The 24,972-nt window shown below is 51.7% G+C and overlaps 1 protein-coding gene across 1 annotated transcript in view; it reads right to left on the bottom strand.

The window, feature by feature from the left end:
* CHST8 (carbohydrate sulfotransferase 8) overlaps positions 1-24,484 on the bottom strand; it is a 65,408-nt gene extending 40,924 nt beyond the window's left edge. The window contains exon 1 of the mRNA XM_065898354.1: positions 24,365-24,484. Coding sequence (XP_065754426.1) covers positions 24,365-24,473 — 109 coding nt within the window. The 5' untranslated portion in view covers positions 24,474-24,484. The remainder of the gene's footprint in view (positions 1-24,364) is intronic.
* Positions 24,485-24,972: the final 488 nt, after the last annotated feature.

Raw genomic sequence — 24,972 nt, forward strand, 5'->3', positions numbered from 1 at the left:
CGGCGGCCTCTCTGGTTGGCTGGAGAGATGTTTGCCGGAGACAGTCACAGGCCGTGTAAAGCCCGGCTTGTTGTGCGTGGTTCTGGTCCCCCTGCACAAGTTTCTTTATTTCTTGTAACTCAAAATAAATTGCCCCAGGCCCCGCTCTGCTGAGGGGAGGCTCGGGCTCAGCCACGCCTGTCCACTCTCTTTCTCTTGAGGGTCCTGAGAGGCCCCCAGGCCTACACAGTCTGGGGCGTCCAGGAAAGGCCCTTTGCCTTCTGTCCTCCTTGGTCATTGCAGGCAGGTGGAGGTCTAACCCTCAGGCACTGTCCAGTCTCCTCAGGTGTCCCCCATTGTCCTGCCACTTCCTTGGACCTGTCACCCCCTACCCAAGGAACCCCAAACACCTACCCCTTCCTAACCTTGGGCAAACTCCATCCCTCTCAGCTTTGGACACGGAATCTGCCTCACATCTTTCAAAGACATTCCCCGTTCCTTTTCCCTAGAACAATTCCTCAGTAAGCTCAGGACTTCCAAAACAGAAGCCAAAAGTAGGGGTAGGCGTCTCCTCAGATACAAACCCGCTCCCTCACAAGGACACAGAGAGACTCGGAAGGAAAAATTCAACTGGGACTAAACACAGATGACTGTCACCATGGCTTATCCGGCAACTCAGCACAGCCCCTTCCTGCCTGCCCTGCAGGTCCCCCTCCCTCACAGACACAGGGCCCCCTACCCCAGGCCTGTGTCTCCCTCCAAGCCTGTCCCCCCGTGGAGAGGCCTCGCTCTGATCCAGCTTCTCCAGTTTAAGGCCCCCCACCTCCCGACCCACATCCGGCTGACAGAAGGTATTTGCCTTATATCAAGGGAAGTGTAAACGGTTTTAAAAAAAAACATTTTAGCAGCTTCAGCAACAGTTTGGAAAACATGTATTATTTTGGAGGTGTCAGAGCCCGCCCCCCCCCCCCACCCGCCCTCCACCGTCTCTGGCTCTAGAGTGTCACACCTGTGACACCACCAGGGGGAGAGGGGCCGGCAGGCAGGGCAGTTCCAGGCCCTGGAACCAAGCCTGGGGTCCAGAGACCGCCGTCACGCACAGCAGGAGCTGGGAATCTCCTTCCCTCTCTCCCAGCAGCAACAGGGATTCAGGATTCAAAGGGCAGCTCCATAGGCCTCACCCACAGCCGTGCTCTCACCCCAAACCCACCCCCCCAAGCCCCAGGTGGCTATAGCTCCTCCCCATTGGGTCCAGTGGGGCCCGAGAGCCCTCGGCTGAGTGCGCTGCTTCTGTGCCCTCCCCTGCAGACCAGGAGGCTTCTGGGTGGACACAGTGGATTGAACGTATACATTTATCTCATCGTCCTCCCAAGAGTCTAGTGTAATGACAGCCAAGGAATAAAACAGATAGAGGCCCATGGGAGCAGAGGCCTGGAGGGGGACAGCAGCAGATGACAGATTCCAACAGATTTTTGGAAGTTGGAAAGTGGCTGGAGGGTGGTAACAGATTCCACAAGGTGAAGGAGATGTGTAGCTGAGCTTGCAGAGGTGCGGGTGGAGGGTTGATCTGTGTCACGGAAGCCAGGACTTGGAGAAGCACAGCTGCCAGGGTTGACGTGTAGGCTTGAAAGCCCAGCAGCCCCGCAAACTGTCCCCTGATCACCACCCCCACCCTGAGCCCACCCGGCAGGAGATGGAAGATCTCACCTCTGATGAGACTGCAAAGGGCCTGAGGACTCCAGGCTGGGAGGGGAGCAGGGCAGCTCTGAAACAAGAGGATTAACCGCACATACCAGGGGTCTCCCCCTCAGGCTGGAGATTGCAAATCTCTCTGTTATGGGTTAAGTTTTGTCCTCCCATAATTCGTATGTTGAAGTCCTAACCCTCCGTACTTCAGAATGTGACTGACAGGGACTTTAAAGAGGCAATGAAGTTAAAATGAGGTCATGCGAGTAGATTCTAATCCACTATAACTGGTGTCCTTATAAGAAGAAGAAATTCAAGTACAGATAAAGATAGATCATGTGAAGACACAGGGAGGAGACGGCCATCTGTAAGCCAAGGAGAGAGACCTCAGAAGAAAGCAATCCTGGTGACACCTTGATCTTGGATTTCTAACCTCCAAGACTGTGATAGAATAAATTTCTGTTGTTTACGCCCCCCAGTCTGTGGGAGTTTGTGGCAGCCCTAGCAGATAAGACGCTCTCCCTTGGAAGACTCCAGGTAGATGGCTGATTCCTCCCCACACTTCATGAAGTAAAGCCTGCCCCCGACCTTACTTCAAACAATCAGGTGTTTGGTGACCTGCTCTCAACTATGAATCGATATGTAAGGGTCATCAAGCATCTGAGGACAGCCTCCAACACGAGAGAGACCAAAAGAAGCAAACAGATAGAGATGACCCTAGAGGAAACGGAAATAATTCACGAACCAGCCAAAGACTGCAAACACCGTTTCGTGTTTAAATAAACCAATGGTACATCTTTACAATGAATACCATAAGGCTGTTAAAAAGGGTGAAAATAATCTTTATGTGTCTATGTGGAGAGAGGTCCACCATGTAGCATTAGGTGAAAGAAAATAGATTACAGTGTGCAGAATGTTTATGCAAATTACATGTACATAAGAAGGGCCTGTCCTGGCCGAGGGTGGTAGGCAGGCTTGCAGTGTTTATGGGTTGAGAATATCTTCTAAATGGACTCACACATGTCTATGGCTTTCCTGACCTCCAGGCTTGCCCAGTTACCTCTGGACCCATAGAGGCATTCGTGTTTGACCTGGAGGCCCAGGAACTCATATACCTGCCTGAAGAGGCCAGCATGAGGCCAGGCACACAGCAGACGCTCAGTGACTGCTTACTGGATAAACAGATGGATGGATGGATGGCTGGCTGGATGGGAGGATGGCTGGCTGGTTGGACACGATCACAGGATCATGCAGGTAGCTAGAGGACAACTGAGGTCAGCTAACCCAGCAAGGAGGTGAGGGGCATCCTGGGCGCTGAGCTGTCTGCCTGCTGAAGACCTGCACACCTCTAGGACTCCTGTCACCTCCCGTCTGAGCAGACAGCGATGCCCAGAAAAGAGGTTGAACCTGTTGAGTTGCCAAGGCAACCAGAAGCATGCTGGATGCAGAGCTGACAGTCCCAGGAAGTCTTATCTTCCATTTCTTAAATCACAGCCCTATCAGCCCTACCTCAAGGCCTGTCCCTATCAGTTCAGAAACCAGCCCTCTGGGTCTGCTTTCCCTCCCTGACCCCAGTTCCAGGAGAAGTTACGAGACGCCAGCCAAGGCCCCTAGGTTCCCCACCCCTGGGAATGGGAGTCCCAGCTCCCGAAAGAGCTCAGATCATGCAGGGGACAAGGCATGGGATGGCACAGCCAGAGAGTGAATTGGGAGCTGCAGGCCATTCACAGAACACCCATGGCTTGGACCAAACAGCAGCGCCGGGAGAGTGAGGGAGAGGAGGACCAAGGGTGAGCCAGTGACTTGTTTGAAGACAGGGCTGGAGTTCTCTACTGGCTGGAGCAGAGGGGCAGCTCAGATGGCAACAGGGCAAACATGAAAACAGCAGGGTGAGCATCCTGGATAAGCCGTCTAGAGAGAAGCGGGTGTGTGGGAGAAGGTGGCAGCCGGCATCTTTGGCGCTGGGGTTAGGGGCCTGTGGAGGGAGGGGCTGGCTGGGTTTGCGGGGAGGGTGCAGTGGGGACACTGTGTTGGAGAGAGGGTTGTGTGTCAGCAGGCTGTGCCTTCCCCCTGACGGGCAAGGCTGCTCTGCGAAGCGCTGCGAAGCCGGAGCAAGTTCTGAGGCTTCGGGCAGTGTAAGCAAGTCTGGTGTCAGGATCCCACCCCAGGCGGGATAGGGAAGGAAGGGCTGGAGCAGGGGCCATGAGGAAGGCAAAGCGAGGGCCACACCCAGCTGGGTCAGGTCCCAGAGTAGGAGAGCAAGAGATGAAAGAGCTGTCAAGATTCTGGAAGGACCCAAGCCTGGGCTTTGTCATCTGATGATGAAGAGATGTTTGCCTGTGACCTCTGATGAGGCCTGGAAGCAGCCTGCCCCTCCCTCTAAGGCTTGCTGGGCCATAAAATTCTCCTAAACCAGTGTGTCTCAACCTCAAAGCGCATTCAGACCACCTGGGAATCTTATCAAAATGCAGATTCTAATTCAGTAGATCTGGCGGCAGGCCCTAGAGTCTGCATCTTTAGGAAGCTCCCAAGCTTTGCGGCTGCTGCAGGTCCACAGCCACACTTTAAGTAGCACGATTCCAATTATGAACCCTTGCTGCTGGCAATGCAGAATCTTGGGCCCCACCTAGACCCAGAGAAACAAAATCTGCATTTAAGCAGGTTGTCCAAATGATCTGTAGTTATGTAACATGTTCTGAGAAACGCTATTCTGAATCCAATGGCTTTCAAAATCGCTTGCATGGCGGAGTTGCCTGGGGAGCTCTGCAAACTTCCGCTGCTTGGATCTCTTCCCCCAGAGATTCAGATTTGATTGGTCTTAGGCATGGGGCAGCAGCTTGGGCATCAGCTTTTTAACATCTCCACAGGTATCTCCAACACGGAGCCCAGGATGAGAACTGTTATTCTAAGTTGTGGCTGCCCCTCCCAGTGCCAAAGTAGATGGAAGCTGTGGCATGCAGGCTGCCCTCACCCAGCCCTGCACTCCTCAGCCAGGCTCTGTCTAGAACCCGTGGCTCAAAAAAACCTGGCAGATTCAAAACCCCAATCTCATCCTCTCCGGCAATAACAGTTTGAAATGCTCGGGTTTTGCCTGGTAGCTACATGCCTCAAAGAATGAAGACCCTGGGGAGGGAAAGAGGGTTGTGCTGGTGAGCGTGCCCCGGTGGCATTTGAGATGGTGCCTCAAAGACAGCTGAGGAGGGAGCCTGTCACTTCACTACTGCTGCGATGGTACCTGCCAGGGTCACCAATCCTTGTTCTTCTGCTTGGAGAGAAGATACTGGAAGATGTGGCACCTCCACAGATCCCCATGGACCAGGAGGAGCCACAGGTGGCAAGTGGAACCTCATTTCACCCACCCACTGAGCTACACTGGTTCCTGAAACAGCGGCGAGCGTGGCCAGGCTACAGACCCTTCACGTGTGTCAGGGATGGAGGGACCTGCACCAGGTGATGCTGGGGTTACCTATGGCAGGTAGGGGCTGTGAGTACCAGAAACCCCAATGCTGGGCTCAGGGCCTCATTGCTGGTGCGTGGCTGCTGTCCATGCGGTGAGGGCCCACAACTGGTTGGACAGTCTCCATCTACATCATTTCTGAAGGAATCACAAACTAGAGGGCTATGGGGTTTTATAGCATGTTCCTATAAATGAGGTTGGACAGATGGTGGAGAGAGAGATGGATATACAGATAGGCAGGATGCAAGGGCAGAGGGTGACCAGGGCAGGAGCTAAGCAGGGTTCCAGCACCTTAGCTGGTGTGAGGGGAGTCCTGAGACTACAGCAAGGAAGTCCTCTCTCCAGCTTTTGGCTCAGGGCTGCCCCCACTCAGGGTGAGGTGTTTCCACTCTTAGGCTTCTGTGGGACAATCTGCCTAAAGTAAGGTCTAAAATTAAGGCCCAATATCACATGCTGCCTTGACACCTGGTGAAATCAGGAGGGCCTCCAATAGCCCAATGGCAAGTCCCCTCCCCACTCTGCTCCTGCAGATGAGGTCCCCTAGCTAAACAACCACCTATCAAGGGGACCAGGCACAGTTTCTGCTTTCCCTGAGTAGCAGGTTTCAGTGCCCTACCAGCCCATGGAATTATTCAAACAGATCAATGACATCCTCCCATGGGAACCAGGGGGCACCCCACCCTCTTGATACTACTGGCTTGCCTCCCACAGCCCCTGCTTGTTCTCTCTCCATGTGACCATAGGGACAAGGCGTGCAGTGTCCTTCTTCTCCAGGCTGTGAGTGACTAATCAATGGCTGTGGAGCTCATCTGTCCAGTGTTGGGGGTTCACCATCCCCATAACCATAGGCTGGGAATCCTCTTTTACCAGTGAGGTGAACAGGAGGTGATTAAACAGGTGCCCAGCTCTAAGAGTGGGGCTACACTGAGAGGGGCCAGTGCAGAGACTCAGAAGATACACATTATACTTCCAGAGCTGAGCCGCATTTGAAAATAAAGTCCAAAGTTTATTACTATCCCTATTTTCCTCCCTAACAAGATTACGATCTTAGAATGCTTAAATCCAATTACTGTCCCCATACACACTTCCACGTTATTGCAGTTCCTAAACTTGCAAAATGAGTGCTTATTTTTTTTTACAGGAAATATTCACATTTATCTACATACCTACAACTTATTTCCTTACCATTATTTCTTGCATCCCATTCTTTCTGGTTAAATTTTCTTCTTACAGAATTACACTTATACAGTGACTTGTCATCAAAATAAAGCACCTTAGTCAGGCCAGAGACCCCACCTCCTGTCTTTGTAGACATCAAGACCCCAGTCCTGGAGATGGGACGTCTAGAATGACTGAGTGAGGAGCTTGGCAAATTCCTTCCCTCAAAGAAATGACAGAACAGGAAAAAAAAAAAATCAAAACAACCGTTTAAGAACTCTGGAAATTGACCAACGGTATACAACATATTAGGAAACATTTATTCAAGAGCTTCTACTGAGCTCTAGGAAGAATAAGGTAAGCCTATGGCATTTTAGCCTGGGGCTGCTTCCATCACCCCGACTCAGTTCCCTGGTGGTTGAAGTTCTACCGAGGTAGAGCAGGCCAAGAAGATTGAAACATTCCATGCCCCGGAATGTTGCTGAAAATAATAATTCCAAATTCTCAGCTAGCCCGAGGTTGTGATATGGGTTGAGGGAAGCAAGAGACCATGCAGAAGTTTAAAGTGAGATCTAGGAAATGAGACAACTAAAGTGGACTACAGATAAAACCATGCTTAGAGGGAAAGTTATAGGTGTAATATCTATATTAGAAAAGAAGGATCTCAAATTAATGACCTAAGCTTCTGCCTTAAGGAACTAGAAAGAGAAAAGAAGAGCAAACTGAACTCAAAGCAAGGAGATAAAAGGAAATGATAAATATCAGAGTAGAAATCAATGAAATGGAAAACAGAAAAAACAAAAAGACAAAAACAGTGAAACTAAAAGCTGGTTCTTTGAAAAGATCTACAAAATTGACAATCAGGAACAAAAGAGGGGCCATCACTAACAAATATAAAGAAATACTATCAACACTTTTATGCTAACAAATGAGACAACGTGAGTGAAATAAACCAAGCCCTAGAAAGACATAAATTACTGAAGCTGACTCAAGAAGAAACAGAAAATCTGAATAGACCTATAGCAAAGAAATTGAGTTAGTAATTTAAAAATCTTCCAGCTCCAGATGGCTTCATTAGCAAATTCTTCTAAACATTTAAAAAAGAAATAATGCCAATCCTTCACAAACTCTTCCAGAAAAATAAAGGAGGAGGAGGAGGAAATACTCTCAACTAATTCTAAGACCTGTGTTAATCCAGTACCAAAGCCAGACAAAAAACATCACAAGAAAAGAAAACTACGGACAACTATCCCTTAAAAAATTCCACAACACAGGGACTTCCCTGGTGGTCCAGTGGATAAGACTCTGCACTCCCAATGCAGGGGGCCCAGGTTCAATCCCAGGTCAGGGAACTAGATCCCACATGCTACAATTAAAAGATCTCACATGCCACAACTAAAGATCCCGCACGCGGCAATGAAGATCCCCCACACCACAACTAAGACCCGATGCAGCCAAATAAATAAATATTAAAAAAAAAAAATTCCACGACACAATCCTAGCAAAATGAATCCAGTAACAAATAAAAGAGATTATGTACTATGACCAAGAGGGATTTACCTTAGGAATGCAAGGTTGATGTATTAATGTAATATATTATATTTACAGAATAAAGGATAAAACCATAAAACATCTCAATAGATGTAGAACAAGCATTTGACAAAATCCAACACCCATTTAGGGTAAAAAAAATTTTTTTTCAACAAACTAGCAATAGAAGGAAACTTCCTCAGACTGGTAAAGGTGATCTACAGAAATCCTACAGCTACCATTATACTTAATGGTCAAAGGCTGAATGAACGCCTTTAAGATCAGGAATAAGGCAAAGACGTCCACTTTCACCACTTCTATTTCATATTGTACTAGAGGTTCTAGCCAGTACAATCAGGCAAGGGGACAAAAAAGGCATTTAGATTGGAAATGAAGTAAAACGCTCTTTATCTGCAGACGACATGGCCCTGTATTTAGCAAATTCCAGGGAATTTTCACAAAAAGAACTAGAATTAATCACCAAGTTGCAAGGTACAAAATCAATATAGAAAAATCAATTTTATCTCTTTATATTAGTGACGAACAGTCCAGAAATGAAATTAAGAAAAACAATTTCAGGGAATTCCCTGGTGGCGCAGTGGTTAAGAGTCCGCCTGCCAATTGCAGGGGACACGGGCTTGAGCCCTGGTCCGGGAGGATCCCACATGCCGCAGAGCAACTAAGCCCATGCACCACAACTACAGAAGCCCACGTGATCTAGGGCCCACGAGCCACAACTACTGAGCCCGCGTGCCACAACTACTGAAGCCCGCATGCCTAGAGCCCATGCTCTGCAACAAGAGAAGCCACCGCAAGAAGAAGCCCTCCCACCGCAATGAATTGTAGCCCCTGCTCGCTGCAACTAGAGAAAGCCCATGCGCAGCAACGAAGACCCAACGCAGCCCAAAAAAAAAAAAAAAAAATTCACTATAGCATCAAAAAGGATAAAATACTTAGGAATAAATTTAACAAAAGAAGGGTAACACTTGTATACTGAAAGCTATAGAATATTGCTAATAGGAACTAAAGAAGATCTAAATAAATGGAGAGGCATTCCACATTCACGGATTGGGAGACTCAATATTGCTAAGGGTGCAGTTCTTCCCAAGTTGACTGTTAGATTCAATGCAATACCTATCAAAATCTCAGCAGGCTTTTTGGTGGCAGGATAGGCTGATCCTAAAATTTACATGGGAACTTACACTGTCTTTACAGAGACTCAGAATAGTCAAAACAATCTTGAAAAAGATGAACAAAGCTGGAGGACTTATACTTCCTGATTTCACAACTTATTACAAACCCATAGTAATTTAGACATTGTCCTGTTGGTGTAAGGATCAACAAATAGATCAATGGAATAGAATTAAGACACCAGAAACAAACCTTTACATTCAAGGCCAATTTATTTTGACCAGAGTGGCAAGATAATTCAATGGGGAAAAGATAGCCTTCAATAAACAATGCTGGGACAACTGGATATCCACGTGCAAAAGACCACTACCTCACACAAAACACAAAAATTAACTCAAAATGGATCATGGACATAGATGGAAGAGCTAAAACTATAAAACTGTTAAAGGAAGACATTGGAGAAAATCTTTATGACTTTAAGTTAAGCAGAGATTTCTTAGATACAACGCCAAAAGAATGATCCATAAAAGAAAAAAAAATGAACTGTAGTTCTTCAAAGTTAAAAACTTTTGCACTTTAAAAGACACCATTAAGAAAATGAAGACAAACCACAGACGGGAGAAATCATTTGCAAATCTAATAAGTACTTGTATCTACAAAATAAAAATAACAACTCAACAAAAAGACAACTCAATTTAAAAGATGGGCAAAAGATTTGAATAGATATTTCACTAAAGAATATATTCAAATGACTATTTAGCACATGAAAAATAGCACTAGTCATTAGAGGACGCAGATTAGAACCACAATGAGATACCACCGCACACTCACTAGAACGCCTATAATTAGAAAGACAGATAATAACAAGTGTTGATGAGCATGTTGAGAAATTGGAACCCTCATACATTGTTGGCAGGCATGTAAACAGTGTAGCCATTCTGGCAACAGTGGCTTTAAAAATTCAACATAAAGTTACTAAACAATCTAGCAATTCTACTCCTAAGTATCTGCCCAAGAGAAATAAAAAACCGGCATGTGAACGTTCATAGCACTATTACTCATAACAGCCCCAAAGCATAAACAATCCAAGAGTCCACCCACTGGTGAATGGGTAAACCAAGAATCCGTGGAATGGAATACTACTGAACAATAAAGAGGGATGAACTACTGATGCAGGCTACATGATGACAAGTGAGCACAAACCTGATGCTAAGTGAAAGAAGCCGCATGTAAAAGACCACATATCGTACGATTACATTTATGGGCAAATCGATGAAGACAGAAAGTAGATAGTGGTTGCCTGGGGCAACAGGGAGTGACTGCAAAGCCCTGAGAGATTTGGGATGGAAATTGGGGGCGGGGCAGAGGACAGTGGAAATATCCTAAAATTGGATTGTGGTGATTACAGAGCTCTGTAGATTTATTAAGATCCACTGAAGTGTACACTTAAAATACGTGACTTTTATGGCATGTAAATTATACCTGAATAAAGGTGCTTTGTAAAAAAAGGCTCTAGCCGCAGGCTCAGTGGCAGGCGACCCCTGCCACTCACTGTTGCTTCGCTAATCCGTCTCATTTTCTGGCTCCTGGGATTTCCCTTTCCTTCTGGAGTTTTCAGGAAGTTGTAGGTTCTGCTTTGCCCAGGGTGGGTGGGCACATCACCTCTGTCAGCCACACTACCGATATTTGCTTTCTTGGGATTCTGGCGTTTTCTGCTCCCCGAGGAGGGCTGTGGGTTCCTCTCAGTGAAGCAAATGGAGGAAATGAAAAACGGGCTCGGGGGAGGGATGTTCCAGCCTGGGTGTGAGCTCCAACTGACCTCCAGCGTTGGATCTGGCTCCCTCATCCCTCTCTCTAGGACACAGGACGGGTCAGATGGGGGGTCATGCCACGCGAATGCCCTTCCTTTCTCTTTCTCTGGTGCGTGGGAAGTCCCAGCACGGTTTCAGCCTCAGACCCTAATTTACAGGTCCCCAAGCGGAAGGAGGCAGTTCTCGACATCACAGGGCTCCTGGGACCAGCCTGCTTGGGAAGGAGGCGGGAGTCGGGTGGGGAACACCAGGAATTCCCCATCACCCTACTCACTGTTGAGTTCCATGAGCGCAGGGACCTCATGGTCCGGTTCGCTGCAGAATCCCAGTGCCCGGCCACGTTGGGACTCAACATTTCTCATATGAATGAATGAAAGTGGAAAAGTGCCCCCTGCAGTAAGAACCCACCTCCTTCTGGGCCAGTGGCCTTCCTGCTCTCGCCGACTTTCATCCCAGTCCCCAGGAAGGGACAAGGCCCACACACATTTTGCAAGCCCTGTATATTGTACCTACTTGACGAGCAGACTTGGTTTAAGCCCAGAAAATCCTTTAATTACTGCTGCTACTTCTGGCCGGGTTCTGGGAAGGAACTAATTCGAGCAGCAGTCACTCGACCTGACCTATTAAGAATGTAATTTCATTATTTGGTCTGCCCCGGTCGCGGGCAGGGGGGTTACAATAACTGGTTTTGCCAAGTTCCTGCTGGAAGGGCAATTCATTCCTCACCCACTTCTGTGGCGACAACCCGCAGACAGCTCCCACCCTGGTGCCCAAGTCGCTTGTCCCTGATTGTGTGTGTCCCACGCCTGCCCGTGGCAGGTGGGAACGCCAGTGTGCCCTCCAAGGAGGCGGCCACAGACCTCAGTGGGAAGCGTTCCCCATGTGAGCTGTGAGCCCGAGGCGCGCACACACCTCATGGTTGTGCACATACATACTTGTACACAGGATCGCGGATGAGAGCCAGACACACACACGTTCACAGAGGTCCCCGTCCTTCACCAGCCGATCTAGGCACAAACCAGAACGTGTCTGCAACACACAGGAATGAAGCACACCCCACGCATCAGCGTGGCACTGTGCGCAGGCTCCCAGGCTGGTCCTCCAACAGAGTGTGTCTCAGCTCTGAGCGGCTGTCAGAGTCACCCATAAGACCCTGTGTCTTTGGGATCCAAAGACCCGGGTTCTAGTTTAGGCACTGCTACTTCCGGGCTGTGTAACCTTGGGCAAGTGACTTTGCCTCTCTGTGCTTCAGTTTCCCTACCTATAAAATGGAGACCAGCAGCTGTGAGGCTTCAGTGTGGAAATATCTACAAGGCAGGTAAAGTGCAGTGCCTGGGACACAGGAGGCACCCGGCACTCATACCATCGTCACTGCCCAGAACACACCCCCAGGTGCCACCTCCCTGGGTGCTACGGGGACTCTCAGGTCCCACTCACAGCCCCAGTGCCATTGCCACTCCCTGGCCCTTGCCTCCCTGGCACCTCCGCTACCCAGTCATCTTCTGGGCCCCCCAGGTCCCAGGCCTGAATGGTGAACAGTGATCTGGCAGGGCTCCTGGCCCCCTGAACTGGGCAGGGGCCCCTCGGGCTCTGGGAAGCCACCGTTGGTCAGCAGACACCTGGAGAAGCTCTGCCCAGCACTCGCTTGGGGCCTGGCTTGGAGTGAGTCCTGCCGGGGCTGGAAAGATAACGAGTTCCCTGCCCACCAGGGAGACCGACTACCTCTCTGTCCTGGGGCGGGGGTGGGGGGGGAGTAGCTAGGGAGGGTGGGAGGCGGCATGTCTCAGCCTGAGGGAGGGTGGGAGAGTGGACACAGCCTCTCCTTCCAACCCATCCAACCAATGGGCGGTGACAAGCGTGACCAACCAACTCTGAAAACACCTTCTAAAGTTTGAGCTGCCACTTAAAAATCAGAAGAAATTATATAATTATATGTTATAGATTCCTTGTTTCTTTGAAAAACTAAAAAATAAAAAGGAGGATCTGGCCACACTAGGCCCGCATTCCACACAGCGCTCCTGGCTAAGGCTGAGCAGCGGCCCTGCCCCAGGAGCCAGGGACCATCTGTTCCCCCCTCCCTTCCCCACCCCGCTCCCTGGGGTCTCCCGGCCCTGGCAGCTCTGCGCTGATACATTTTCTGATGGGCCTGGTGACTCAACACCATTTTTTTAAATTGACATTCCCCCTCATCCCTTCCTCTTTCCTATCTCCCTCCCTGCGGGGCAGGCCCAGACCCTGAGGGCAAAGGTCGAAAGCACCCACAGATGCTTGTAGCCTTTGGAGAGGTAGGGTGGGTGTCCCAGACTCCTTCCAGGCTGCCTTTTCTTCCCAGGACCTAAGCACATTCAGACACACAACCAAAACGTGGTGAGGGGTTCACAGATCACCCCCTCGGTCCAATCTAGCTTGGAAACCACCTGGGCTGAGAACCACTGGCCGGGGACTGGACCCTTGACCTGCTTTGAGGACAGCCAAGCTGGGGTGAGCAGGTAGCCTGGGCGGGCAGAGCCTGCTCTATAGTTGGCCGGTCTTCAGGACTGCTGAGGAGGGCTGGGAAATGCCATGGCTAGGCCGCAGGGCTCGGTAAGAGGCAGCCCCCAGCTTCCTGCCTGGATCCCAGATGGAGAATGGGAAGACCCCCCCCCCCGCCCTGGGGCTCTTCACCCCTCCGGCAGGAGCCAGCCAGCTGTTGGGGACAATGGAACCCATTTAAGTTCAGCTATTTTTCCCAGATAAATACAAACTTTTAAAAGCGAGAATTGTCCACTGAGTTCTACCATGATTCAAGTTAAAACTGTAGAGCCATAAATCCTGGGAGATAAGCTTTACAATGCAAATACCAGCAGACAGGTAACGATGGGCTTCTGGCTTAGATGGCATCTGCCTGAGCACCCAACTTCCTGCAAAGATTTTGGGAAGGAGACCCACTGACCCGAAGCCTACAAGAAAGGCATCATCATGATAGGAGGGGCCAGCATGCCCACCCGGCAGGCAGTCGGTGCCCAGGTGAGAGCTCCCCTTGGCCTGGCCCGAGGGCATCCCTGATCGGCCCACCTCACCACGGACCCGCATCGGCCTCCAGAATCAGCCTCCAGCACTTCTGTTGTCATAACTACAACCATGACATTTTTGGGGCTTAAAAAAACAAGAACCAGCTATGGAGAAGGACGGCAATCGTAGCAACAGCCTTGTTCTTAGACCAGGTTCTGGCAGAGAACCATTTCTCTGCTGCCCACGTTAGCAACCTAGGACTTCTGGAAGGTTAGCAGGGCCCAGATAAGCACATGTTAGGACCCGACCGGACCCTTCCCCAAGCTGGCGGTGAGATTCACTGTCTCCCTAGCCTCTCTCCCAGAGCCCTGAGACTGCAGACCAAGTGGGGCTGAGTGGGGAGGCAAGCCAGGCAGGAGGCGACTCCCAGAGCCCCGTGCCACTTTGGGATTGAAGTCTCGCCCTGTCCTGCTCTCCCTGGCAGAGCTCCTGGGCTGAGTGGGGGGCTTGGCTCTGATGTCAGGTGACTGACTCCTCCTCCATCCCCCCACTGAAGATGCCTGGTTGGTGCATGGGCACAGAGGTGGGGAGGTACGGGGTGCATGTCCCTGCTAATGCCGGCCCAGGTGCGCTCCCCACGGTGGCCCAGACGAGGTACTTCTGGGGCATCTCACACACAGATCTTGAGCCCTCGTCCTCCTCCCTGGATCCCTCCTATTCATTCTGGGCCGGGCAGATGGGAAAGGGGTCACCCCACACCTGAGCCCCGCTCTGGGCTCCCGGAGTCGTGACTCACATCGCAGGTGAACAGAGCCTGATTCACTTCCCAGGAGGGGGCTTGGCGGGGGGCGGGAGGGAACAATCAGCTGCTGTGGAGACACAACCCGAAACCGGGGCTTCCGGGGTTGGCATGAGCATCGGAACCGCCAGCCCAGCTCGGCCGCTCAGCCCCGCCCAGACCCGGACACAATGGGAGCCCCAGTTTCCCAGCTGCGCTGTAACTTCAGAAGGTGTCTTTGTGTGGGTTTTATTAACCAAGACGCCAGAGGAGCCTTGGGGTTGGGGCGGGGGGTCTGGCTGCCAAGAAATCTGCTGGGTGCTGGCAAAGAAATGCCCTTTGAGGAGACGGTGGAAAAACAGAAAATACAGGAACTGCTGACCGTGACATTAACCAGCAGCAACAGGTGAGGAGGGCAAAGTGAGCCTCGGAAGGGCTTTGCAAGCAGGCAGATCTGGGTTCGAATCCCAGCTCCGGCCACTCTGGCTGTGGGACTTTGGGCAACTGACCTAACCTCTCTGAATGTAAGTTGAGGACAGGGATGCCTGCGTCTCACTGAGTGAAGGAAGATGAAATAAAGGCACCCGAGACAGTGCCTGGCGCCAATAAACGATAACTATTACTAGGTTTCATGCACACTGAAGCTTAATTACATTGTCTCATTTAAAAAATTATCATCGTACCCGTGTGTGGAGCTCTGTGGTTTTCAAAGGCACCTTTGTCCATCACTTCATTAGAGTCTCACGGTGATCCTGTATTCTATTTTTAGCATTTTACTTTAGTTCCTTTAAAACATGTCTTGCTCTTATTGGATACAATTGTCCCCATTTTCCGTTCTGCTCTCCTTTTTAATTTCCCCACCCCTAGGAACATTTAGCATAACAATGCTGGGACCATTTTCTATTAATATCAGTTTTCAGATTACGGTGATAAGATGTCTGTTTCCTAATTTAATTAGGTGATTCCTGTTATTAGCTCCTACATGCTCATTATTTTTCACTTAGCATACTCCAACGCACCAAAGGAAAAGTGAGGCTCCAGCTGGAGACCTCCAGGGCGTCTTCTGCAGTGGGGAGGGAGGAACCCAGGAAATGGGGGCCACAGCAGAGAAGCAGATGCCACGGGGCTGCAGGCCGGGGCGGTGTCTCAGGTGACAGAGGATGGGGGCAGAGAAACTTCCACTGAAGACGGGCCTGCAGTGGACACCCCTGAGGTCAGGGCGTCCCAGGGAGGGCTCTGTGAGGGTCCTCCCCCCAAAGCAGACTTCAGAGAAGGCTCTAAAACCAGCACCCCTGGGGCCTACCAGCCCCCCTGGGCTCTGGTGCCCACACTTGAGGGCTGCGTGTTCTGACACGGCCCCCGTTTCTGGCACTCATTGTCCAATTGCCGTGGAGGTCCCATGTCTGCCCCTCCATCGTACTGTCCTCTGAACAACTCCAGGGGGCGCCCTTCACACCACAGTTGAAATCAACCCTACCCTGGAATTAGCATAGAACACAGTGTGAGTGGTGCCCTCGAAATGTGCAGGCCCTGCCTCAACGCTCCCACCCGACCAAGGCAGGGCTCAGCCATCGTGCCACGGGCTCTAGCCACCCCTGGTCCCCAACCATCCAATCGTCCACACTGACCCCACCGGTTTCCTTCCCTAGGCTAGCACAGTGATGGCTGGCCCGGCCCAGCACACTGCTCACCCCGTGGCACCAGAAAGAACCCCCAACAAAGCCACTCTGGAGTAGAGGAAAGGGGGGGACAGGAAGCCCCAGGGCCACGCTTGGAAGGAGCACTGCTACAAGCATCCTGACCGCAGCCCTGACTTTGAGAACCCAGTGCGTTCTGTGACAAGGAGTGGGCATTCCAGAGAACCGAAAACTCACTGGGTGGCTTTAACCAGAGTTAAGTTTTCTTTGCTGTGGTCATAGAAAGGCGAGGCGAGGCAGGCGAGGCAGCCTTCGTGAGCCCTGGGCGGCGTTTGGTGAAGAGAGTTTGAACACACCCGCTTGCAGGTGCGTTGTTTAGAAACACTGGGTTCTGAGAGTCCCAGCCCTGCTGATTTTGCAATGATATATTGCCAGCTACTTAACAGGATGGATCACTGCAATTACATGTCACTTCTGATATTCACAGTCACAACAAGGAGGTGTCAGTTTCACAAGGGTTGTAGGAAATATATATGATGTTCCACAGTGCTGTTTGAAAAAGGTTTCAGAAGACAGACTCGAGAGGATTCTAGTAAAACCCACCTGCCCGGGCAAAGCAGACAGCTCCATGGAAACTGGAGGGGCTGGCTCCCCTGGCCCGGGAAGGAGTGTGGGCTTAGGTACAACAGCTCCAGCAGGCCGCCCCTACCCCAAGGCCACCTTGCCCAGAGAAGGGGGAGGAGGGACGGCCACCGCGCTTCTGGTTACTCCATCACCCTCACGTGGGTGAGCTGTTGAGAGCGTCTCAGCAGTAACCCCTGTGGCCCTGGCTCACCCAGGGCTTTTGGCCTGGTGGTGTCTCAGGGCTACAAGGCGTCACACCTGGGCAAAGACAGTCATTGTAGGAACAAGACAAACCCTCGCAATGACCCCCGCACATTGGCACAGGCAGGGCCATGTGTCCCTGGTAACCATGGAACCGAGAGTGAGGGCCACGCTCTCTCGAGCCAACACAGCCCTGCCTCCAGGGGACCAAAGCAGGAGCTCTGTCAATTTCGGAGTCAATTCTGGCTCTGTTAATTTCTAACTGAGAGATATTGGGCATAATACTTAGCATCACGCACTCTGGAGAGAGACCACGGGCTCCCACTGAGTCTCATCCAAATCCACTTCACTGCTTCTGCTGGAGGTCAGCATCTTGTCACCTCTTGTGCCCTGGAGAAGGCCCACAAGCAATCCACAGCTCCCCTCCTCCAGGAAGCCCTCCCGACTCCTCCAGCCAGGACCTTGCCCTCGGGTGTGTGAGAGTGAAGGCGTGAGTGTGTGACCTGTGTGAATGAAGATGCAGGTGGAGGAGGGATGGGCAGGGTGGGAGCTTCCTGCTTTTCTCGCCTGTTCTTGTGGTCTGTGAGTCTGGAACCCTGGGTGGAGGAGTCACGGTGCAACTCCACACACCCTGCCCAGCATCTCAGATGCCATCTGCCCAAAATAGAACATGTGGTCTCCAGCTCCCTCCTCTGACCACTCCCTGTCTGAAGTGTCTGCTTCGGTGAGTGGCACCCTAACCCCCATCTAGCAGAGAGAGACACTCTGCGCTAGAGTCACCCTGAACCCTGACGGCTGCCTTCCTCACCCTCCTTGTCCTCTCACCCATGTGGTCACCAACTCTGGGGTTGCCGCCCCACGATGGCCCTGACCCACCCTCTCCAGTCCCTGCCTGCCTGCCCCAGGCCTTGCCATCTCTTCCAGTCTCACTCAACCCCTCCCAGCCACTCTCCTTATACTTGTGTTCTCCCCCTCTGCCCACAGGTCCACGACATGCAGTCACTGGAGTGGGCTCTCTGATGGCCACTGCACCCTCAGAACCCCCAGAGCTTTCCTGCTGAGCCTGCAAAGGCTTGCTCTTTGCAGGGTTCCAAGGGCTCAGGGGGCCCAGCGCCTGGCTGTGTCTTCAGCCACTAGTCTGGATCCCCGGGTCTCACTCCAGCCCCTAATGCACTGGGAGCTCTTCGCACGCACATTCTCTCATGCCTCTTTGATCCACGCTCTTCTCTCTGCCAGGTTCTGCTCTGGGACCAGACAGGCCAGACCGAGTGAGCATCACTGCTGTTGGGAAGGCAGTAGGTGCCGTGGGCAACAGCCAGCTGCCTAAGGTTGAATCCGGGCTCTGAAGCCCAAAGCTTTATGACCCTGGGCACAGCTCGTAACCTCTCTCACCTCAGGAGTCTTGTCTGTCAAATGGTGTAATAGTACTTAACTCAGGGGGTCCCAAAAGTATTAAATGAGTGCTAAGTACTTGTGAAGTGCTTCTCTTAGTGGTGGGCACGCAGTGAGTGGCTGGGAGCGTTAGCCCCCATCAGTGTTTTCTGCGTGTCCATCCTGTAAGTCTCAGGACCTCATTTATTGTAAGAATTACATGCATTAAAACACGTAAAGGGCTTAGCACAAGACCTGGCACATGGTAAACTTTTGTTATTATTATTATTCCTGGATGCCCTGGAAGGAACGCCCTGGGGCCTGGCTATGGACCAACAAGTCATCAGAGGCTTTCCTGTCTGCACTCGGGGCCACTGAGCCATCACTGTGGCTGCCTTTTTCCGTCGGCACCCCAGCACTGGCCTCAGTCCCCAGAGACCGCCCCCCCCATCACAACTACATGGCTTTGGGGAAAGTAAAGAGCTATTTCACTAAAACGTGGGGCGGCTCACCCTAAGAAAATCCACTCTGCCAAAACCAAACATTAAAAAAAAAAACCTATCTGTAGTGTGCCAGCAACAGAATCCGTATCATAAGGTCACATTTTAAAAATATATCAATGAACAAACCCATCAATCCACTGTTCACTTTGGCTTCATGGGTCACTAACAATGCTTCGCCTCACTCCCTTAAAACAAAATCCATCCCACTTAAAAGAATGAAGAAGGAATGAGAATGATGAGAACATCGCCGGGGAGGGGGCTGGGGGACGGATGGAGTGGGAGGTTGGGGTTAGCAGATGTAAGCTTTTATGTACAGAATGGTCCTCCTGTATAGCACAGAGAACTATATTCAATATCCTGTGATAAACCATAACGGAAAAGAATATTTTAAAAAAAGAAGGTATATATATGTATAACTGAATCACTTGTTGTGTAGCAGTAATTAACACAACATTGTAAATCAACTGTACTTCAATTTAAAGAAATAAATTAAAAAATTAAAAAAAACAAAACAAAACATCGCTGGACTTGCCTAGTGGCACAGTGGTTAAGAATCGGCCTGCCCGGGGCTTCCCTGGTGGCGCAGTGGATGAGAGTCCGCCTGCCGATGCAGGGGACACGGGTTCGTGCCCCGGTCTGGGAGGATCCCACGTGCCGCGGAGCGGCTGGGCCCGTGAGCCATGGCCACTGAGCCTGCGCGTCCGGAGCCTGTGCTCTGCAACGGGAGAGGCCACAACAATGAGAGGCCCACGTACCGCAAAAAAAAAAAAAAAAAAAAAAAAAAGAATCGGCCTGCCCATGCAGGGGACACAGGTTCGATACCTGGTCCAGGAAGATCCCACATGCCGCGGAGCAACTAAGCCCGTGCGCCACAACTACTGAGCCTGTGTTCTAGAGCCCGCGAGCCACAACTACTGAGCCCACGTGTCACAACTACTGAAGCCTGCGCTCCTAGAGCCTGTGCTCCGCAACAAGAGAAGCCACCGTAATGAGAAGCCCATGCACCACAATGAACGAAGAGTAGCCCCCACTCGCCGCAGCTAGAGAAAGCCCGCGCGCAGCAACGAAGACCCAACACAGCCCAAAATCAATAATTTTAAAAAAAAGAACATCGCGTTGTACAGCCCCAAATGAATGGACGGTCTAGGCACAGGGTCAGTGGCTAACTGACATACCAAAAGAAAGCCGGGCCGATGTGCGTCTCCCAACGGAAGAACATAGGACCACACGTGAATTCTTGCCAAAAAAAGAAAGAAAGAAAGAAAAAGAAACCAAACCTGCATCTGATCAGGCTGCTAAATTTACTTAATTTATAGGGAATACAAAGAGCAGAAGGCTGTGCTGGGCTACACCGAACAGGCACAATCGGCAAGAACCCAGCTGTGGGAAACTCACAGGACCTGCGACCCAGCTTCCTCCAATAAACAGTAAGAGAGAAACAAAGGTGTGCAGGGCCTCTTATAGACTGAGAGAGACCTAAACGACTCATCCACCAACTGCGACATGCGGGCCTTATCTGGATACTGGATAAAACAAATTGGAAATAAAAGTATTTATGGTATTTGTGGGACAACTAGAAATGGGAACACTGGTCATGTGGTGAGATTAAAGAACTATTGAATGTTAAAAAAAAAAAAAGAGTTCTTATCTTTTAAACTGAGAAATATATTCAAATAGTTATGGCTTTATGGTTACCAGGGTATAAAGCGGGGCAAGGGGGGGGAGGGATAAATTGGGAGATTGGGATTGACATATACACACTACTATATATAAAGTACATAAAATAAGAACCTATTGTATGGTACAGGGAACTCTACTCAATACTCTGTAATGACCTACGTGGGAAAAGAATCTAAAAAAGAGTGGATAGGGACCTCCCCGGTGGTCCAGTGGTTAAGACTGTGCTTCCACTGCAAGGGGCACGAGTCCGATCCCTGGTCGGGGAACTAAGATCCCGCATGAGGTGTGGCGTGGCCAAAAATAATTAAAAAAAAAAAAAAGAAAGACTGGATATTTGTGTATGTGTATAACTGATTCACTTTGCTGTACAGCAGAAACTAACGCCACATTGTAAATCAACTATACTCCAATAGAAATTTAAAAAAAAAATTGATGGTTGAATTGACAGGCCATATGGTATACGCTTCAAAAGGAGAGAAGTGAATGGGGCTGTGGATGGGGCCCTCTTGAGGCTACTGGGTGTTGGGTGCATGGGGTTTATTGCCTTATGCTAACCTACCTTTGTGTGTGTTCCAAGCTCTCCATAATACAACGCTCATAATAAAGACAAGGCAACTCATAAAAAGTCAGTGTGTCCAAACACACACATGGAGAGTACCTTCTGTACCCGCAGGGCCAGCACATTGGGATGTGTTATTCCCGGTTCTGGTCTGCTCTCTTCCACTTAAGGAAGGGGCAAGTGTAGCCTCCTGGGTCAAGAAGTGAGTTTCCTGAGGCCTCAGGGCCTGGCAATATTGGAGACTGAAAAATAGTAGGATAGGTGGATTCTGATACCCAAGAAAATCTCATCTTAGAATGAAGGTAGGTTAACCAGCAGTGATTTATGTTCCAGGAGGTTTGATTTAAAATATAGCAAACAGGGCTTCCCTGGTGGTGCAGTGGTTCAGAGTCCGCCTGCCGATGCAGGGGACGCAGGTTTGTGCCCCGGTCCGGGAATATCCCACATGCTGCGGAGCGGCTGGGCCTGTAAGCCACGGCCGCTGAGTCTGCGCGTCCGGAGCCTGTGCTCCGCAACGGGAGAGGCCACAACAGTGAGAGGCCCGCGTACCGCAAAAAAAAAATTAAATAAATAAAATATAGCAAACATTTTGGAAAATATCGCTTGGTTTACAAAAGCTGGCAGCCCCATAGGATTGCATCTAATGCACAAACCAGGTGAGATTTGCTGACTGGTCTCTGAGAAGTTCAGGTGCTTTTAACAGCTGGTAGCTGCATGGGAGAAATCTGAAGGACACCCCCAACCCCAAGGGACCACAAACAACTACAGGCTCTGCCCGCCTTCTCAAGCTTGTTTCTGGATCTTCACCTGCCCACCCTCCCCCTTCCACCTTGATCAGTGCCACCAACAGCAGATACCAGACACTCCATTCCCAGGGAAGTTTCTGCTGCTGGGAAAGCCAGAGTAGCCTGTGTGGAATTTCCTCTGAAGGTGCCCCCCCACCATCGGCCTTGCCTGATCCAGATGACAGGGCAGACCCCACACATCCGCACCTCCCATGGGTAGAAATCCTGACTTGTCCAGGGCCCTTGGGGCCACCCACCCATGCAACTGGATACATAACACTTTGTAAGTACTGGTTTCCAACAGATAAATGTAATCAAGGTTTGTATGCTCAAAGAAGCCAACAGGATGGGACTGTTTCACTTGAAAGATCAGAAGAAAATTGTAACTAATGTTGTGGAAAATTACTTTGATATTGCTTTCTTGGTACCGAATCACAATTAGGCTGCTGTGAGAAGTACAGGGAAAGAATAAATGAATAGCAACAAATCAACACAAACAGCCTGTGTCAGGAACACTTTGCTCAGGGAAAGTAACGTAAGCATTACTTAAGGTTTTATGACTGTGTTTGAGGTGATTTCCGTAGAACATCCAGGTTGCCCGTCACCTGGCATGTGGCGAGGGGGTGGTCCAGCTCCATCTACAGCCCGAGGAAGGGAGCTCAAGACCCAGGTGTGCACCTTGCCTGGGTTTGCCAGGCCTTTGCCATCCCCAGCTGCAGCGGGAGGGGAACCTCCGCTTCCTGCCATCCTACACGCCCTGCCGGCTGAGGCTCCACACTGCCCTCCTGCTCACCACTCCAGCCCACCCCAGAAACCCCAGCCATCCGGTGGGCTCCCACCCCACCAGTAATCAAGGAGATCCGCACGTGCATGCACTGGGGGGGGCGGCTGTGCAAGGCAGTGCTGGCTGGCGGGAGGGACAGGAAGCCACGTCTGCAGAAGAATGAGGGGCAAGGGCTCTGCGTTGCCAGCTGCTACAGCACGGTGGTGGGGGGGGGGGCGTGTCGTGGCCACCAGACCCTGAGCCCACCCAGGAAAATAACACCTGTCTCCAGAGGACACCACGGATGGGATACACAGGTGGACACCACAGACACACTCATGCCTTCTCTCCCAGGCTCATCCCATAGAACGCAGATGCTCTGCCCACGTGTGCTCCAACCACACGTACTCACCAAGATCTGTGCCGAGGATACACGGTGCCATTAACCCCAAGCCCTGCCTGAGGGCCCTTTTTTGGGAGTTCGCTTCTGCATATATAACCCACAACTGCAGAGACCAACTCTTAGTGTCCCTGCGGGCACTGCCTGTGGAGCCCGGTTCCACTGACACAGTAAGCCGGCCACTCTGGGGCTCACGTGAGGCTGCAAGGTCTCCGCAGAGGACCAACTCGGTCATGGGCCCCTGCTTTTGCCTCTCCAGAAGCCAGGAAGCAGCCAGACCCCTTTCGACAGCCACCCGCTAGGAGGGTCCGGCCCAAGCGTGAGTCAGCCCCACTGACTCACCCACTGTCTCCTGCAGACCCAGCACCGGGGCTGCCTCTAGCTGACTCGCTGTGATGAGAGAATCAACTCATCAGCCTCTCCCACCAGGGCCTCTGATAGCAGCTGCCAGGCCCAGGGCCCCAGCTCTGGCCTCCTTCTGCTTCTTCTGCCTTTCCGCGTGTTGCCTACAGGCCCCCAGTCTGAGCCTGGGTGCAGGCTGCCCTGAGCATGTGAGCCATGGCTGAGGGGGTGCTGGGCGGGGAGGCTGCAGGCCTGAGAGCCCTCCGCACTCAGGGCCAGGGGCCCCTGTGCCATGTCCCGCACTCCTGTGCTATGGGCTGTGGGGCAAGGATGGTACAGGAATCCCTCTGCCTAATTCCCCAGCCTCCACACCTCTTTCATTCTGTTCGTGTCCTGGAGCAGAGGGCTGTCATCACGGACCCTCCCCTAACAGGGCCTCTGGGACCACCCCGAGGCTCCAGAACCGTCCTTCCTGCTTTCCCCTCACTGCCACCCCACCTCTGAGTCAGGGAGGGTACTTCCCTCCAGTGCGTTAGGAGGAAGCAGGTGGGGGGCCAGCAGGAGCCACCTCAGCTTCACAAAGCCAGGAGGTACCCAGACCTCCCTGAATTCGAAGGGTCCCCAGGGCTGGGCAGAGAATGAGAGTCCCATTTGGGAGGCCTGGGCTCAGGGAGAAGGCATTCATCTTCGGGTATCCGAGACCATGTGGAAGAGGCCCCAAGAGGTGGCAGAATCCTCCTTAAATCTGGGTTTCACCAAAGGCAGTGAGCAGCTGAGTGATGGGCAGCCTGGCTGTCCTTCCCCAGAAGAGTGCACAGGCCAGAGGCCAGAACCCTGGGGCTGGCGGTCTGACAACAGACACTGTGTGCCCACCCTGAGGCCAGGACCCCTGCCTTGGCACCAGAGCAGCGCGGAGAGCTGCACCTCGGGCGGGAAAGCCGGGGCCGGCAGACGGCGGGGCGGAGAGTGAGGGCTCACCTGGCACCTGCTGGAGGGCGAGCTCTGTGGGGTCCTGCAGGCCGATGAAGAGGAGGAGGCCTGCGGCTCCAAACAGCAGGATGGACGAGAACATGCAGGCCAGCCGCATCGTTCCTGCTCGCGGGGTCGTCCGGGGCTCGCTCTGGGGTCACCTCTCGGGTGTGGGAGGCGCGTTCTTCCCTCATCGTCCACACCAGGTGTCCATCAGGCCACGGTCTATGGAGCAGCAGAGGAGAAAGACGGTCCATCACTGAGGCCCAGGGCCCCAGTCGCTGCACTTGACCAGCGTAATCCTGGATCCCTCCCCCCTTACTCAGCTGCGTCCCTTTCACGTTTTCAAGCCCAAGGAGGTGAAGGGAAGCCTGGTCACCACCTGTGGCCAAGACACCAGCTTCCTGCCAGGGTCTCCTGTATCTGCACCCCTAGAAAATCCAGGGAGAGAGACACTGCCCAGTTCCTGCCCAGGGGAGCCCAGGATGGAGCCCCAGCACCCACAGCTGGGGACAGCGGTCACACCCCTGCAATGTCCAGGCAGGAATCTGGGTCCTTCTCCCTCGCAACTGGCCTGGTGGACAGAAAAGCTCTTGGGTCTCTCTCTGCCCTGGCTC

The sequence above is a fragment of the Phocoena phocoena genome, chromosome 20 (genome assembly GCF_963924675.1).
Source record: "Phocoena phocoena chromosome 20, mPhoPho1.1, whole genome shotgun sequence".
Taxonomy (NCBI): Eukaryota; Metazoa; Chordata; class Mammalia; order Artiodactyla; family Phocoenidae; genus Phocoena; species Phocoena phocoena.